The sequence below is a fragment of the Pyrus communis genome, chromosome 13 (assembly GCF_963583255.1).
Source record: "Pyrus communis chromosome 13, drPyrComm1.1, whole genome shotgun sequence".
In the NCBI taxonomy this organism is placed as follows: domain Eukaryota; kingdom Viridiplantae; phylum Streptophyta; class Magnoliopsida; order Rosales; family Rosaceae; genus Pyrus; species Pyrus communis.
Window position 1 is genome coordinate 3845865 of NC_084815.1, and position 15975 is coordinate 3861839.

The following is a 15975-nucleotide window of genomic DNA, read 5'->3' on the forward strand; positions in this document are numbered from 1 at the left end:
TAAAGAAAGAGCAAGTTTCGTTCGACTCCAAATATTGACGGCAACCTGTTCTTCATTCAATCACCAACGGTGCGGAAGGTTGTTGGCAAAAGCAGAACAACATGCTCCAAGAAGATGACACGTTACTGGTGTTCTATACTTTAAAGATTACTCCAGAAGATGAGGAAGAAGAGAAGTCTTCTAGATAAGATGAATGCCATTCACATGGTTATCATGTCGGGTAAAGTCAAGAGACTTGAAAACGACAAAGGATCATTTTAATTGCCATCTGTCAAAAAATCAAGCTAAGGAAGCAAACACAGGAAGCCAAGTCTTATATGCAAAGTCATTCTTTGCGGTCCAATGAGAGAATAGGTGCATTTGTGGAGCTGTGACACTTGAAGAAGATTTATGGGTAGAGCATCACCTTGCATAAATGTTGATAGGAAAGAATAGCAAGTCTCGAAGGCAGCAAATGGATGGGAGCCCAAAAAGAGGCGTGCAATGCCTCCTGTCAAAACCAGTCCTATGACTCTCTACGGAGAAACGGAGATGTCGGAAGGTGATAACCGGACACTAATGCATCGAGACTCATTCAAAATATGGCAGACACGAAGAATGTGTTACTACAGATTTTAGAGTGCAATTCTCACCTTTGGAGCCATGAATCAACACTTGTTTTCAACGAACTCAATGCTGCAATATAGGGTCACCTGACTGTTACCTTCTTTTCCTTTTCGTTCTAAATTTTCGATCCATAAAAGAAGCACAAGCAAGGTGGTGAGAGTATGCAGCAGAAGAAAAGGAAAAAAAATAAATAAATAAAGAGCTTGTGACCTGCACAAAAAATGGCCTTTGCGATTTGAGAGGGAAATGATGGTAAATTGAAGTAATTTGAAAAAGAGTTTGAGTTCCAACAAACCTTACCCATGCTCACTTGGAAATCAACGGTTGCCCACTCCAGATAAAGATTCGAAATACAACGAAATCCACCGGAGCCTAAGCATATCGGAATTGCATTTTGCTTCTGGAGGAAGGACACTGAGTATTGGAGCCAAAAACAAGGGGATCTCTGAAGCATTTCACGAGGGGATGCTAAGTGCAGTTTGCACCTCACGTGGGATTCGAAGTCCCACTTTAGGCCTTGGGCTACCAAAAGGAAAAGACAAATCAATGTCCTATTTCGCAAAGCCTTTAGGTGATATTACCGAAGGTCATATATGGGTTTTAAATAAATCCAATTAGCATCTTATTTTGCCGAGTCTGAATACAAGTCTATAAATTCAAATCAAATTTGATTCATAAGTCAAACTTGTGGAGTTTCAAATACACCGAAGGTTGCATCAAGGGAGGAAAATAAAAGCTCCTCTAAAACGTTGAATGCAACTCACGTGGACCTTACAAGCATGGGCACCGTTGACTGAAGATGGTGCAAGTAAACATGGAGGCACATCATGTGTGAAGACGATGCCGATATCGAATCCGTGGAGGACGTAAATCACTTCAAATACCATGAATACAAACCATCTCAATACACAAAGTTCGATGGACTTATGCTACGTTAAATTTAATGGATCAAATTTCCGAGGTGGCCAATGACACGAAGTCGCTCCAAATATCAAAAGGCACGAAGCTGAAGAAAAGCCTCAAATGGCATGAAGTCGTATCAAATATCAAATGGCACGAAACGGCAACAAGTCTCAAATGGCACGAAGCTGTGTATGAACAAGAAAAAATATGAAAATATGTAAATTGCGTTTGCCGGGAGTCGAACCCGGGTCTATTGCTTGGAAGGCAATTATCCTAACCGTTGGACTACAAACGCTTGACTTAACATTCTTTCAGATTGTCAGATAATATAATAATATTTTATGTTTATATGAGATAATATAATGATCATTGCCGAAGGAAATTTTGAAAGGCAGGTTTATAGGCTTTGTTCAAATGAATGTTAACTGAGATCTATAGGCCTTGTCCACTAAAATTCAGAGATAGACTAACTTAACAGAAAATTCTAAGATTTGATCGTCAAATTAAGTGGTTGTTCGACAACAAACAAACAAATTGTGTTTCTCTGTTAGGTAATTATCAATTGACATACTCATAGCTAAAAAAGAACCATACACAACCGGCGCCCGGCCTACATAAGAGCTTAGCCCAACTAAAGGCATCATATTTCTCAATGTTCCATCCACACCCTTTTTGACACCAGATTATTTTGGGTTAAAACTTGGAAATCATATGCTCATAAAAAACTTACCACACCCAAAGAACCACTCATAAAAAAACACAGTGGGAGTGGGAGATGACAAGAGAGTTCCCGCCAAGTTTGCCGTTGGTAAAAAAAGTGTGAAAGGGGGTGGCATCCAAAGAGTGCTCCCTCTTGTGCCAAAATCTCCCCTATAAAAACCAACCCCATTTCCACACATTCACCTAACTCCCATCTCACTCCTCCCTGCTCCCTCCTCCCTCCTCCCTCCTCATTCCACCCTCCCTTTCTCTCTCTAGAAAATCAAGTTTGCAGAAACCATATCCAAACTACCAATATTTTTATCTCATCAAAATCTTAGGTGGTTTACTTGCTTCTTTTTCTCTTTTGGGATAGGAAGTGTTTAGATAGGGTTTCAACCCAACCATGCATTTTTTACTGCAACTTTTGTTTGTTATCCTCCTTTTTCCCTCTTTCATTTGATTAATTTGTGTTTTTCTTTTACAATGTCATTGGCAGTGATGGAAGCTGTGTTCCTCAACTCTTTCTCACCGCCGTCAGCAGTCGCGCCAGATAAAGTCTTGAGAGTGTGTGATCATAAGAGGAATTGGTGCTTGTTGAGGAGAAAAAAGAGTGTGGTGTTGTGCCAAGGGTCAAGTAGTGGCAATGTTGTAAAGACTGGCGGGTTTTCTTCTGCGGCAGTGAGGGATGCCGGAAGCCTGGTTTTGACTCCGAATGATCAGAAGAGCCCGAAAGAGAGCAACATCGCAGTGAAGGATTTGGTGCCTTTTGGTGGCTCATCGTCCTCCTCTTTGGTGGAGATGCATGATGGCATTGGAATTGTAAAATTTCTTAGAGGAAAAGGGTTTTTCATAACTGGTGCAACCGGGTTTCTAGCAAAAGGTAAGAACTTTCTACTAAATACAGACAGAATCATACTTTTGATGTTTTTTTTTTCTTTGTTTAAGTTTGATCTCTTCTGATGTGTTGTGTACATTTATGTTGTTCTTTTTTGTTAAAAACATCTAGTTCTTATCGAGAAGATATTAAGGACAGCGCCGGATGTGGGGAAGATATTTCTATTGATCAAGGCAAGAAACAAGGAAGCTGCAATGGAAAGATTAAAAACTGAAGTATGTTTTTCTCTAATCTATTTATTTTTCTTCTATTTCGTTGCTCTTTCAACTCTGATGTGCACGGTTGTTATTGTGTAGATCATAAATGCAGAGCTTTTCAAGTGTCTAAGACAAACTTACGGAAAATCTTATCAATCCTTCATGTTAAGCAAGCTAGTTCCTGTGGTAGGAAATGTGTGTGAATCAGATCTTGGCATAGAAGATGATGTAGCCGGTTTGATTGCGAAAGAAGTTGATGTAATTGTAAATTCTGCAGCCAACACTACATTTCATGAAAGGTCAAATGGCCTTTTACATCCGAAGTTTCTCATTTCTTCGCTACATGTATACGAATTCCTCCTAAAAATTGAGTTCGGATTGTGATATATTTTCGCACCGTTTTGTTTTTCAGATATGATGTAGCTATAGATATAAACACAAAAGGACCTTGCCACCTTATGGCCTTCGCAAAGAAGTGCAAGAAACTTAAGCTCTTCCTGCAAGTTTCGACCGGTAAGTAGCAGAAAGCTGGGATTTCTTCTATGGAACTGCTTTTGCCAACTCGAATTTTAACTAAGGATTGATGCTTTTGTCCTCTCATTTTCAGCTTATGTTAATGGACAAAGGCAAGGGAGAATTATGGAAAAGCCATTTTATATTGGCGAAAGCATAGCGGGCGAAAGTCACATATCTGAAACCCCACCAGGATTTTTTTCCCTTGATGTCGAAAATGAAATAAAATTGGCTTTGGATTCCAAGGGAGCTTATGAAAACAATGAGGTTGGTCAAAAGATGAAAGAGTTGGGTTTAGAAAGGTAATGGCTTCAACTTTTTAACATGACAAAACTAAGATCTGAATTAGATTGATTATTGTTTTAACATTACAAAACTGTCATCCAATCAGGGCACGAAAGTACGGATGGCAAGATACGTACGTGTTCACCAAGGCAATGGGGGAAATGATGATTGATAACATGAGAGGTGACATACCGGTAGTCATAATCCGGCCTAGTGTCATCGAAAGCACTTGCAAAGAGCCATTTCCTGGTTGGATGGAAGGAAATAGGTACATCTTAATTGTGTAGTTTACCTTGAAACAGAAACGTCGTTTACATTTTTCAGATTTACATCAGCTTTGACATAAACCTCTGCTGTTCCGATTTTCGCAGGATGATGGATCCAATAGTTTTGTACTATGGAAAAGGGCAGCTCACAGGTTTTCTAGTCGATCCAAATGGAGTACTCGATGTGGTAATGACTAGTTTTCTTTTCTTAAATTTGCCCTTAGGCATGGTTGGTTGATTTTATGACATTGACATGGAGAAATATGTACCACCTATACATGTACACACAAACATGTATGTATATGTGTGTATCACATGTTCATTCACTGAATTTTAGTTGCAAATTGGCATGACATGCTAGCAGGTTCCAGCAGACATGGTTGCTAACGCAATGTTGGCGGCGATTGCAAATCATGGAATGGCTCAGAAACAAGACATAAACATCTACCAGATTACTTCGTCAGTTGCAAACCCCTTGGATTTCCAAGAACTGAGCGAACTGCTCTATGAGCATTACAACTCCTCGCCGTGCAAGGACGCGAAAGGCAGGCCAATCCAAGTTCCATCGATGAAACTCTTCAGCTCGATGGAAGATTTCTCTGCTCACATTTGGAGAGATGCCCTCCAACGAAGCGGATTGACAGCGTTGTCTTCCTCGAACGGGAAGCTGTCTCAGAAGCTAGAAATGATTTGCAGAAAATCAGTTGAGCAAGCAAAGTACTTGGCTGGCATTTATGAGCCATATACTTTCTATGGTGGAAGGTATGATACTGCATTGAATCTTTTGATATATTCTAAACTACTCTGATTAACGGGAAGGAGATCAAACTCAAGTGCAAGGGAAGCACACTCCGACTGGCCCAATCCACTCAAGCAGTGTGCTCCCCTATGCACCTACATACGAATTCTCCGTAGTTTAAGTTGGATTAAAATATCGCTCGAGTAAAAGAAAAACACGTGAATTTTAATTAATAAATTGGTGCAGGTTTGACAACAGCAACACTCAGAGACTGATGGAGAGGATGTCAGAGGAAGAAAAGAGGAAGTTTGGATTTGATGTTGGAAGCATAGATTGGAAGGAGTATATTACAAATGTTCATATTCCAGGTCTTAAGAGGCACGTCTTGAAGGGCAGAGGGGGTTTGTAGCTCAAACAAAATGCTGCCTCCCTTGTGGCCCTAATCAAAACATCTCAAGCCATGCAACTAATTTGTAATAAGCCAAATATTATTTTCCATTTTTCTCTTTTTCTTCTTTTTAATTAGCCTATAAATCTGGTGGGAGGGAAGGTGCAAAAAAGAAGTGTTGCCTTCTCTCTCCCAGTGTACTCTATTTCATTAAACTTCTATGATGCAAGAAAGAAATAGAACTGTTCGATCACAAATTCTAGAAAGACCGTCTCACTACGAGCAGTATTATATTATTCGTGTCATTGACGCCTCGTTAAATCTTAAAGGTTTTAAATTTATAAACATAGAAGATCATCAATATAATTTGTAAATTGTAATACAATAATGATTCAAAGTTAAAAGATGACATAATATATTTTTTTTTCTAATTTTACAACTGACGTTCAAAATATTTGAACTCACAATCTCCTTGGTTTTGATTATAAATTTTTTTAATAATAAATTATTAGTTTGGTAATATTTTTTGTCAAATGATAAATTTGTTAAGTTAAATGTTAAATTAGAGAGGTTTAAACTATGCTGTGACGGGAGAGTAACACTAGGGCCACTTGTATTAGTTTGGCAAATATTTGGCAACATTTTGGAAAGTGGGACGTTCTTTCCTATGCGGAAGACATTTCTCTGCCAGTCAAAATCTAACTACAATTGTCCAACGAACAAATTGTTTTGCCAAATCCAATTCCTACCGTTTGTTTTCAATTTCGGTTTCTTTGACTTGAACAGGGAAAGAAAAAGAGAAGGTTCGGTTTTCTTTGTTTTCTGCGACTCTCATAGTCTCCTCCTTGTTCTTCTTCTCTCAGAGACAGAGAACGCAGAGAGAGAGAGAGAGAGAGAGAGAGAGAGAGCGGAGAGAAGGGAATGGAAGGCATAGCAGTGTGGCAAGGGGCAACACTGTGCGGGATTGTATCCTGGATGATAATAGCTTCATATCTCGATGTGACCCGAAAGCTTCGATCTTTCCTGCAACCATGGGTGGTCCACCATGTCACCGCCGGCACTCCTCTCATCCTCCAAATCCAGGTTTCCCACCTTCAAATCCAATCCGGCCCAGATGATCATTTCTCTTCTGTTCCATCAAATTTCAATTTTTATTTGACTTTTTCAATTTTTTGGATTTGGGTTTTTGTTGGGTTTTTTGCAGAATTACCAGCATAGATTCTTGGATGCTTTCTTCTCTGCCTTGTCATGTGTTGTTTCTGTGCCATTTTACACTGCTTTTCTTCCTTTGCTTTTCTGGGTAAGCTTTTTCTTCTTACTTTAATGGTGAATTTTGGTTCCTGTGGTTGTTAATATGCCATTTTTGAGCTGTATGTTTGTTGTGTTAATCGACATTCTGAGAATTCTTGTCGTTGTTGCTTTTCGTTGACGGTTTTTAGAGCGGGCATGGAAAATTGGCTAGACAAATGACTCTGCTGATGGCTTTCTGTGATTATATGGGGAACTGCATAAAGGTAATCACTTCTTTCTTACTGTTTAGTTTTTGTATTCGGTAAGTGCTTTAGTTTCTGGTATCAAGCTATATATTTTTCGGCTTTGTGTGTTTATAGGATGTGGTATCAGCTCCTAGACCTCGTTGCCCACCCGTTAGAAGAATAACCGCTACGAAAGATGAGGAAGATAATGCCTTGGAATATGGATTGCCATCTTCTCACACTCTAAACACAGTTTGCTTATCAGGGTATCTACTTTTCTTCTTGTCCATGCAGCTTGTTTTTCAAGCATAAATTTTTTTGCAGAGCTAATGGTAAATTGTTTCAATTTTAATTAAAAGGTTATAAACTGTGTGTTGCTGGATCTTGATTTTGAACATATATTCTGAATGAATCGGGACAGTTGGTTTCACGCTTATTTCCCCAAGCTCTCGATTTATCAATTTGAGGCAAAACTTGTGTTATTCAAGACTAACTAGCATTTTAGCCATGAATCGTCAAAACGTGCATCAGAAAGCCAAGCGCATGCTGTATGAATTACTGTCATGTATGTACTAATCGTTTGCTCTTGGGTTAGGGGTTTCCAGATTCCTTTTGCATTACATCCTATCGTATGCTCAGAATGAAGATGCCCATGTTAAAATTGCTGGCTTGGCTCTTGTTTGCTTGCTTGTGGGTTTCATTGGTTTAGGTGAGTTTATCTTTTTCTATGATTTGTCTACAGCTTGTTTATATTTATTGTTTAATCCCGAAGCTAACTTGTGTTTTATTGATAGGAAGAATTTATCTTGGCATGCACAGTTCTATTGATATCATAAGTGGCCTTGCTATTGGATTGGTGATTCTTTGGTTCTGGCTCAGTGTTCACAAATATGTTGACAGTTTTGTAGTCTCGGGACAAAATGGTAAGCACACTACAAATCATTTAACTCGTATATTGTGGTTGAAACAACCTATAGCACAAACCTAAGCGTTTAAAGAACTTAATAATGCAAGAAGAGAGTCCAACAGTCAGGTGGGAGCCCAAAGGTGGTGAGCATGAAAAATACACAGATACGACCACCCCATGCTCTCTTGCAAGTCAGAATTTGGAATACGGAAGCTTTCAGAAGGTGTTACCAACCTTACAAAGCATTCTGTGAGTATCCTTGTAGGACTGAAATAAGCATGGAACTCGGTCTGATACATGAGATACATGCATCCGACATGGATAAAAGGTTTCTAGAAATGCTTTCAGTATCATGTTAGAGCAAGGATGGGACAAATTGTTCTATCTAATGCCGAACCGCCCCTTCAGAAACTGGGGCCTCTAGGAACCTTGAAGTCATAAGTTGGACAATGTTTGGGGTGCACCAAAGTTGTACTATCAAACAATTATTGCGATTAAAGCAGAATGCAGAAACATGAACCTTTTTAAACATATTTTGTGATAAGTAGAATGTTCCTCAACACTCTTGGAATTGCAATGAGAAATCGGTTATAGAAAATTGGAAATTATAACTTGTAAAGTCTGTATCTGTATGTAATCTTAATGCACACTGTTTGTATTGCAGTTACATCCTTTTGGGCTGCCCTAAGCTTGATACTGCTTTTTGCTTATCCAACTCCTGAGTTCCCAACTCCAAGTTTTGAGTACCACACAGCCTTCAACGGTGTTGCGTTAGGAATTGTAAGTAATCGACTTAACATCAGAATTGTAATTGTTGCTAAATTTGCATATTCGTTTACGATTACACAAGCATTATCTTATCAGGCAATTTTTATATTATCATGTTAATATACTCAGGCTACTATTTTCCGCCCCCGTAATGTTCATAACTAAAAACAACAATGTTATCCAGGTATCTGGGGTCCAGCAGACGTACCATCAGTTCCACCATGAAGCCGTTCCACGTGTATTTACATCACAATTGACCGCCCCTGGCTTTATCGGAAGAATGCTTGTGGGAATTCCGACCATACTTATCGTGAAGTTCTGTAGCAAAGCTCTTGCCAAATGGATTCTTCCAGTGCTAGCCAACACCCTCGGTATCCCAATAAGATCAACCACTTACATCGCATCGCTAAAGGGATCGAGTGATGGCAAAAAATCAGATGGTTTGAAGCAATCGGGTTATGTCCAAAAGCTGTTCATTTTCTCCAGCCAAGAATCGTTCGACGTTGATACAGGTATAAGATTCCTTCAATATGCCGGCCTGGCATGGTCCGTTGTCGATCTTGTTCCTTCCCTTTTCTCTCATCTAAGATTGTAGGTAATGCTTCATTATTCATATTATTAGAATATGCACTTGCAATTTTCCAAATGGAAAGATGCTCTCTGTCCGGTTTTGTTAAATGTGTATATTGAAGTAATGAAACAAATTGATTTTGCTGTTTCCATGGAAACACTTATGAAGAGTTGCACGAATTTTCGTTCAATTCGGCTCTCATTTGAGAGCTGCAAACATTTGAAGTTACAGTAATGAATATGGTAAGGGTGTTGCAACTGTTGTAACAACGCGCTATTCCTATTAATTTGTTTGTAAAAACGCTATATTCCTATTAATCAGGGGCACATGCTCTTAACTACTTAAGCTACAAACTCCGGTGTTGGCTATCTTCAAACGAAACCATTTTGAACGCTTTCCTCGCAATGCCATACTGTCATGCAGTGACCCCAGCACTCAAAGCTCTTTGTTCGACACGTCTGTATCCTTCAAAGTTCAGAGCCTTGAAGTACAAGATAAACTAAACATCTCCCAATGAAGAAACAGCTGCGGAAGAGTAATCTACAAAACAAGCACTAGGATTTTCACAAGAAGACCATGTGCAATGGCTTAAAAAGTGCACGGGCACAGCGAGAACCGAAGGACATTCAAGATCCAGCGGTGTTGTCCAAGTGGGTGAGCAAAACAAGTATGAGCACAAAAAACCATGACATTGCAAAAACATTGAGTAATCGAAGAAAAGAGCAAAACATCCACTAATAATAAAGTCCCATGCACACCCATGGGAAGGGTGAGCAAAACGTACAAGGCGAAAAAGAAAAACGAAAATACAAAAACGAAAGGGACATCCACACCTTCAGCTGCTGGATATGATACAATAATTACGGTGAGTCAACAGCTAGGCGAACTATTCGATGGGAAATCCAGCAACGTTCTAGTGTAAGACAAATCAGCAGGCACCTTACCTGTGTATTTTACATCGGTCTTGGAATCCTATGACCTAGATTGCAAACCCAACAGTCATCTTGTGCAAAAACAATGTGCTACCCCAATCGTGGAAGAGTGGAAGAACCACAAAATAAATGACACCAATGCAGTAGTTTCAAAGAAAGTAATCGGGTGTTCTACGGGTAACATCTGGCTCTCCTCTCCTCGGAGCTGGCTCAAACTGCAAAAACGTAAAGCATATTTTGAAGCACTTGCAAAATTTATCAAACTGTGCCTTACCACTTATTACTTACGACCCTGTGTGTGTGAGTGAGTGAGAGAGTGGGGGAGACAGAGAATGAACACCTGAATGAAGGTATGGCCCCTGCAGTCATCGACTTCTAAAACAGAAGCCATGTTCCCGCAGCGATAGCAATAATTAGGTGCACTAAATATAGTAACCACCTTTTGTTCCTGTCCAAACAAAACAACGTTATATAAATCAACCTCATCCACTGTGTACCAAAGTAGACAATAAAATATCCCCATTTTACAGATAAAAAAATTACATGTGCCCAGTTGAATCCATCCATGACCAACTGATGAGCTCTTGCAATCAACTTTAAACTGTTTGTATGATTAAACTGTTCAGATATATCCTGCAAAAAGGAATTGAGTACTTTGACCAGTAAGAACTACAAATTCCACAATGCAAACATCATATACTATGTTAAGACGTCAATAGAACTCTGGGCAGTGTAATATCTTCAAAAATAAGAGTCCAACGAAATATTGATGTTACCTGGCCAAAAGTATATCCTGCACCACGAGGCGAAATACCCCAACCACATCGGTCATCTGGGTCGGACCATAACAGATCACACATCGGCCCTTCATGTGGAACCTCTTGAACACGATCAAAATTCCTTATGTTATCAAGGTTTTCAATTGAAGGGGACAATCCACCATGCAGGCAAAATATTTCTGACTCGACCTAAGAAGGAGAAATAAGCACATAGGAGTATCATAATAGGAAATTCACAGAAGTATTTCAGGAAGGCAAACTGAGACTTGTTCACTATCCACACTATTATTACAGTGAGGAGCCCATCAATGAGTAAAAGTGAGTCTAAACAAGCAGCAAACAAACAGGATCGGCTCAAATTTTATAAAGAAATAATCTGAAAAAGGTACATCTCTCCTAATTTTTATCTTCTATCAAGATTCAAGAATGTTAGTACTTGCAGTGTTTTGAACTACCGTTATTCTTCTCTAACACGGAAAAACATCTTGAAGAGTTGTCCATTAATTACTAAAGTGTGCTTAATAAATGAGCAAGGTGAAATTAAATTACAGAAAACCACAAAAGCAACTCATAGAAATTTATTCCATTTATGAAAATCATCATTCCATCCGTATCCAAAGTAGTAACACATCATTTGATAGCAACCAAATACTCACCAATGCTGTCAGTGGAAAGTAGTCAAAAAGGTCAGTGAAGATCTTCCAAACATTGGCATTGCCATACCTGTAAGTGAATAATCAGACAATGCACTGTCATTGATTTGCCAGAGGAGCTAGAAGCAGATTGCTCTACATGCATAAATTGTTGGAAACCGCCACATAAACTACAATTTAATCTAAAACGCTAAAATACGACAAACTAAAACAATCTTTACATCACAATAGTAGATTGAAATGCCAAACCAGTACCCAAATGACGAACAAACAAGAGGCCTTAAGAGAATGATACAGAAGTGAAAGTCCATCAAGAGTGATAACCTCATGCTCTATTGCATCAGGTGTCAAACCATGCCACAAACACATACAGACTACAGTAGGAAGGATTCAGCATAATCTAATAGAGGCTTCAAAAACTGCAGTGTCCTGTAATTATAAGAACTCAAGACTTCACATCTTGTTGAGATGATGATAAGAAACAAACCGAATGTTTTAAAGAGAAGCAGTTCCTGACGGAGTGTTTCAAGCAATATTATGGCTAAAAAGCATCTCGATAACATATATATGCAATACATTAATATTAATATCTTCGATAAGGTCTTGCATAATTTGTGAGCTAGCACACCAGTTGGTTTGTTTATCATGCATAAAGCTTATGCTAACCAGGAGAATAAAAATTTCATAAACCTTGATTGGAGTAGTACTAATATGCCTTCTATTGTAAAAATGAAATGGTACTAATATTCCCTCAATCGATGAAATGGTACTAATATTCCTTCAATTGACCTCAGTCCAAGGCAGAAAAAGTATTCAGACTCGCATGGAGTTTACATCCAGAGATGGGGTAGTAACTCCAAGGGACTTTAGCAAGTATTCATACTTGCTTGTTTGAGTCTTACTGTCCCATAATGAGTCCAATAGTTCCTAAGTTTCAATCCTTTTTTTATTTGGTTTAACTAATGTAATTCCCCTTCTCCAATACCAATCATTTGTGGTTATGGATGTTTTCATGCTTCCAACATGAAAGTAGTTACAAAACCATATCCATTGACACAGGCGTTCAAGGTAAGCAGTATTTTCAAAACATGGTTATTTAGCGTGCAGAATACTCACTTTCGGAGACATTCATCATAAAACCCATAAACCTGAGTAATCTGTGAAAAAAAAAAAAGAAACGAGTACGAAGTTATAAACCACCATAATGATTCCAGATCAATGTTCCAGCACAATTTAAACTTCACAAATGCAGGGTAAATTACAATGTTGTAAAAAACCAGCATTCAACTAAAAAATGAAAAGAAATTTGAATTTTGAACAGAATATCCTTTTGTTTTCTACAGGCTCAATATTAGTTGTAACCAAAATAAACAAAACATTAGCACATTTGCAGAAAGCAAAATGAAATCAGACAACATAAAATGGCGAAAGGTAAAATACCTGGCGACTTTCATGGTTTCCTCTGAGAATAGTGATTCGCTGAGGATAATGCACTTTCAGAGCCACTAAGAGCTGGATGAATAAAATAGCCATTATCAGCAATAAATTTTGAAAGTCTAAAACAATAAAAAATTGCTAAACAAATTTCAGATGCCATGCATATTAAAGGAGGAATAATCCAGTTTCATCCTAAGCCGGTCAAAGTTGCCATTTGAAACAATTTGGTTTTGGCCCCTAAAAGAACTGTCTAGCCAAATTGTGACCGACACCCTTATATGATGATCAACAAAGCACTCACCCCAAATGCGAGCTGAATTTCATAGATTGTCATTCAGTTTCAAGAAAAATAGATTGATTGACAAAATAAGAGATAGTGCCTTTTAATCAAATGTAAAGCATTCACATGAAAGTATACACACGGACATATGGTAGCATGGGAAACAACTCTACAGCAGTACTTTTCATAATCATAAGAAAATCCAAAAGATTGAGGGTTGCATACCGTCACGGTTTCAACAGAATAATAGCCACGGTCCACATAATCTCCCATAAACAAGTAATTGGTATCAGGACACTGTCAAAGAAAATGATAAAATTAGAGCAAACCCTCAACAAGAATATTGGCAATAAAATCAACAAACTGGCAGATACCAATGGGAGGAAAAAGAACAAGGTAAGCAGAACAAGTAACGGAACAAATTTGAACACCACAAAATGATACAGATTGGGTCTAAGGGAAAGAGTTATAATTAATATAACAAGCAGCAAAATCGACAAAGTCAATATCCATCATCTGAAATAGAAGAGTTGAATACAAAAAGGTCATAGTCAGAGCTGATACCTTCCCTCCAATTCGGAAAAGCTCTGCAAGGTCGTGAAACTGCCCATGAATATCTCCACAAATTGTCACTGGGCTTTTCACAGGCTGTAAGTACATGTAAATAAAAAATAATTAGTGTCTACCCATATAATTTGAAATGAAGAACAACAATAACGATTTTTTCCCATACAAAATGCAATAAACAGTGAAATATGTAATGTAAGACAAATATAACAAGAGACACTAAAGCCCAAAATCTTCACCTGAACATTGCTTTCTCCCATTAGAATTTCCTTTGCTTTCTCGCATAACATTCTCACCTACAATGAAGCAACGGAGAAGAGATCATGTACAGGTTCTTTGATTAACTTTTTTACCAAGAGAAAATGGAGAAGATAGAAAATTGAGAACTTTTTTTTGCACTCATTACAAAACTTCAAAAGGAAAAGAGTAGGAAGCAGATGTTGACGAGGAACGGTTCTGATACTGGTAAATCTAAGATGCAAGCGCACCAATTGTGCAATTGTGACAATTTCAGAGTTTCCCATGTACAAAATCATCAAATTTCATTGCCTAACAATGTTTACCCTCTTTCCATTAAAAACTCTAAATACCCGGCATCTCCCTACAAATCATGAGAAAATGGTTCATACTAAAACTGCTTATGGCAAAAAAAAAAAAAATTTCCATATCAAAGAAACTTTTGTATCCCTACTAATAGAGCTCATGAGTTGTCCCAAAAATTGATAAACAAATCAAATGCACAAAAAATTTGAGAACAAGCAAGGTATTTGATAATAATCACAATAAACAGAACCTGAATTACATCACTACAAACACACATAAAAGAAAACGAAAAATCCCCCATTTGATCGCTAAGGAAACCAAGAAAAGTAAAGAATTTTTTCCCTCAAGAAAATACACACAAAAATTCAACTAGAAATTCCAATCCCCACGGATCCAGCAGCAAATCAAGAAACCCAATGATCCCATTTTCCCTCCCAAATTTTCCAGGCAACCAAACAGACACCAACCCAACCCTAATCCCCAAATTCCTCAATAAAACACCGCTCAATCACCCACCAAAAACCAAAGAAAGAAAACGAAGAATGTGTAACAGAACCTGTTGCTCCGAGAGTGGCTTGCACTGCATGAGTTGCTCGATCTGCTCGTTGAGATCGCTGTTCGTGTCCGACGATACCGAATTCACGCCCATCTTGCTTCTCTCGACTTCGAATTGGAAAATCGAATATGGGATTTTACTGGTATCCGGATTAGGGATAACCCTAACCCCAGATTAAGATATTGGTGCCGGTCCTCACTCTCTGATCCTGCTTAAACCAGAGGTGGAGAGGACGGAGACAAATCGAAGGAGAGAGCGCGTGGAGGATGGAGCGAGTGAATTTGTAGGCTCTTCCGCTGCCACTTATTTATTGAATTACGAAATTGTCCCTCCGCAGTTTCATGCACTTTTAGAATCTTTAAATAGTGTGGTGTCGAATAGTCGTTATATGCCACTTATGGATCTTCTTGAAGATATTAGAGTTCAGCTGATGATTAGTATGGCTAAGAAGAAGATATTTGTCACATTATTCATACAATTTTGTGTCCAAAGAAAGATATGAAGTTGTTGTTGATGATGAAGGAGGACATGCATTAGAGGATTAGTTGTACTAATGTGGATGTTTTTGAAGTTAGGACAGAATGAAATCGGTTTGTTGTTTGTTTGGACGATAGGACATGCTTTTGTGTGCAATGGCAGCATAATGGTTTTCCATGTTCTCATACATTGCAAGTGTTGCATCATGATAGTCGTGTTGTATTTAAGTATGTTGATGATTACTGGAAAGCAAGTTTTTATCAGGAAGACCAAAGAAATGGTGTGAGACCTCCAATTACGAAGATTCTATCTAGAAGACCAAATAAAAGTAGGATTAAATATGCTTGTGAAATCAGTGGGACTAAGAAGACCATCACTTGTAGCAGGTGTGGATGTTTGGGACATAACAAGATTTCATGTAAAGTTGTTGTACAAGATGGTTGATCTTTTGAAAGATGGTTGATCTTTTGTGGATGTTCGAGACATAACAAGGTTTCAATAATATACTTCTTTTTTAAGTAAATATGATAGAGTTT

General features: G+C 38.3%; 3 protein-coding genes and 1 non-coding gene across 4 annotated transcripts; 2 read left to right on the top strand and 2 right to left on the bottom strand.

The window, feature by feature from the left end:
- Positions 1 to 1732: 1732 nt before the first annotated feature.
- Positions 1733 to 1804, bottom strand: TRNAG-UCC (transfer RNA glycine (anticodon UCC)). Its single transcript has one exon. It is a non-coding gene; the product is annotated as a tRNA-Gly (tRNA).
- Positions 1805 to 2709: 905 nt separating this feature from the next.
- LOC137712069 (fatty acyl-CoA reductase 2, chloroplastic-like) lies at positions 2710 to 5515 on the top strand. The gene is made up of 9 exons (XM_068451215.1): positions 2710 to 3091; positions 3218 to 3321; positions 3403 to 3602; positions 3716 to 3816; positions 3911 to 4118; positions 4208 to 4369; positions 4473 to 4554; positions 4732 to 5129; positions 5353 to 5515. The coding sequence occupies exons 1-9, from the start codon at positions 2710 to 2712 to the stop codon at positions 5513 to 5515; spliced, it is 1800 nt and encodes a 599-aa protein (XP_068307316.1).
- Positions 5516 to 6211: 696 nt separating this feature from the next.
- On the top strand, positions 6212 to 9377 carry LOC137711960 (lipid phosphate phosphatase delta-like). The gene is made up of 8 exons (XM_068451110.1): positions 6212 to 6577; positions 6699 to 6794; positions 6934 to 7008; positions 7105 to 7235; positions 7575 to 7678; positions 7764 to 7892; positions 8541 to 8656; positions 8829 to 9377. The coding sequence occupies exons 1-8, from the start codon at positions 6416 to 6418 to the stop codon at positions 9237 to 9239; spliced, it is 1224 nt and encodes a 407-aa protein (XP_068307211.1). The 5' UTR covers positions 6212 to 6415; the 3' UTR covers positions 9240 to 9377.
- A 545-nt stretch (positions 9378 to 9922) lies between these two features.
- Positions 9923 to 15232, bottom strand: LOC137711961 (serine/threonine-protein phosphatase PP2A catalytic subunit-like). The gene is made up of 11 exons (XM_068451111.1): positions 14963 to 15232; positions 14103 to 14159; positions 13861 to 13944; positions 13522 to 13593; positions 13020 to 13091; positions 12696 to 12736; positions 11583 to 11649; positions 10924 to 11115; positions 10691 to 10780; positions 10488 to 10595; positions 9923 to 10362 (listed from the first exon to the last, which is right to left on the bottom strand). Exons 1-11 carry the CDS (start codon positions 15053 to 15055, stop codon positions 10297 to 10299), a joined length of 942 nt encoding a protein of 313 aa, XP_068307212.1. The 5' UTR covers positions 15056 to 15232; the 3' UTR covers positions 9923 to 10296.
- Between the last annotated feature and the right edge of the window lie 743 nt (positions 15233 to 15975).

Bases quoted from the DNA above. Each gene is read 5' to 3' on its own strand.
- LOC137712069 (XM_068451215.1), top strand. From the start codon at position 2,710: ATGGAAGCTGTGTTCCTCAACTCTTTCTCACCGCCGTCAGCAGTCGCG. The intron at 3,603-3,715 runs GTCAAATGGCCT...TTTGTTTTTCAG, and splicing joins AACACTACATTTCATGAAAG to ATATGATGTAGCTATAGATA. The intron at 5,130-5,352 runs GTATGATACTGC...AAATTGGTGCAG, and splicing joins TATACTTTCTATGGTGGAAG to GTTTGACAACAGCAACACTC.
- LOC137711960 (XM_068451110.1), top strand. From the start codon at position 6,416: ATGGAAGGCATAGCAGTGTGGCAAGGGGCAACACTGTGCGGGATTGTA. The intron at 7,679-7,763 runs GTGAGTTTATCT...TTTTATTGATAG, and splicing joins TGTGGGTTTCATTGGTTTAG to GAAGAATTTATCTTGGCATG. The intron at 7,893-8,540 runs GTAAGCACACTA...TTTGTATTGCAG, and splicing joins TGTAGTCTCGGGACAAAATG to TTACATCCTTTTGGGCTGCC.
- LOC137711961 (XM_068451111.1), bottom strand. From the start codon at position 15,055: ATGGGCGTGAATTCGGTATCGTCGGACACGAACAGCGATCTCAACGAG. The intron at 11,650-12,695 runs GTGAGTATTCTG...ATTCACTTACAG, and splicing joins TATGATGAATGTCTCCGAAA to GTATGGCAATGCCAATGTTT. The intron at 10,596-10,690 runs GTAATTTTTTTA...TTGTTTGGACAG, and splicing joins ATGGATTCAACTGGGCACAT to GAACAAAAGGTGGTTACTAT.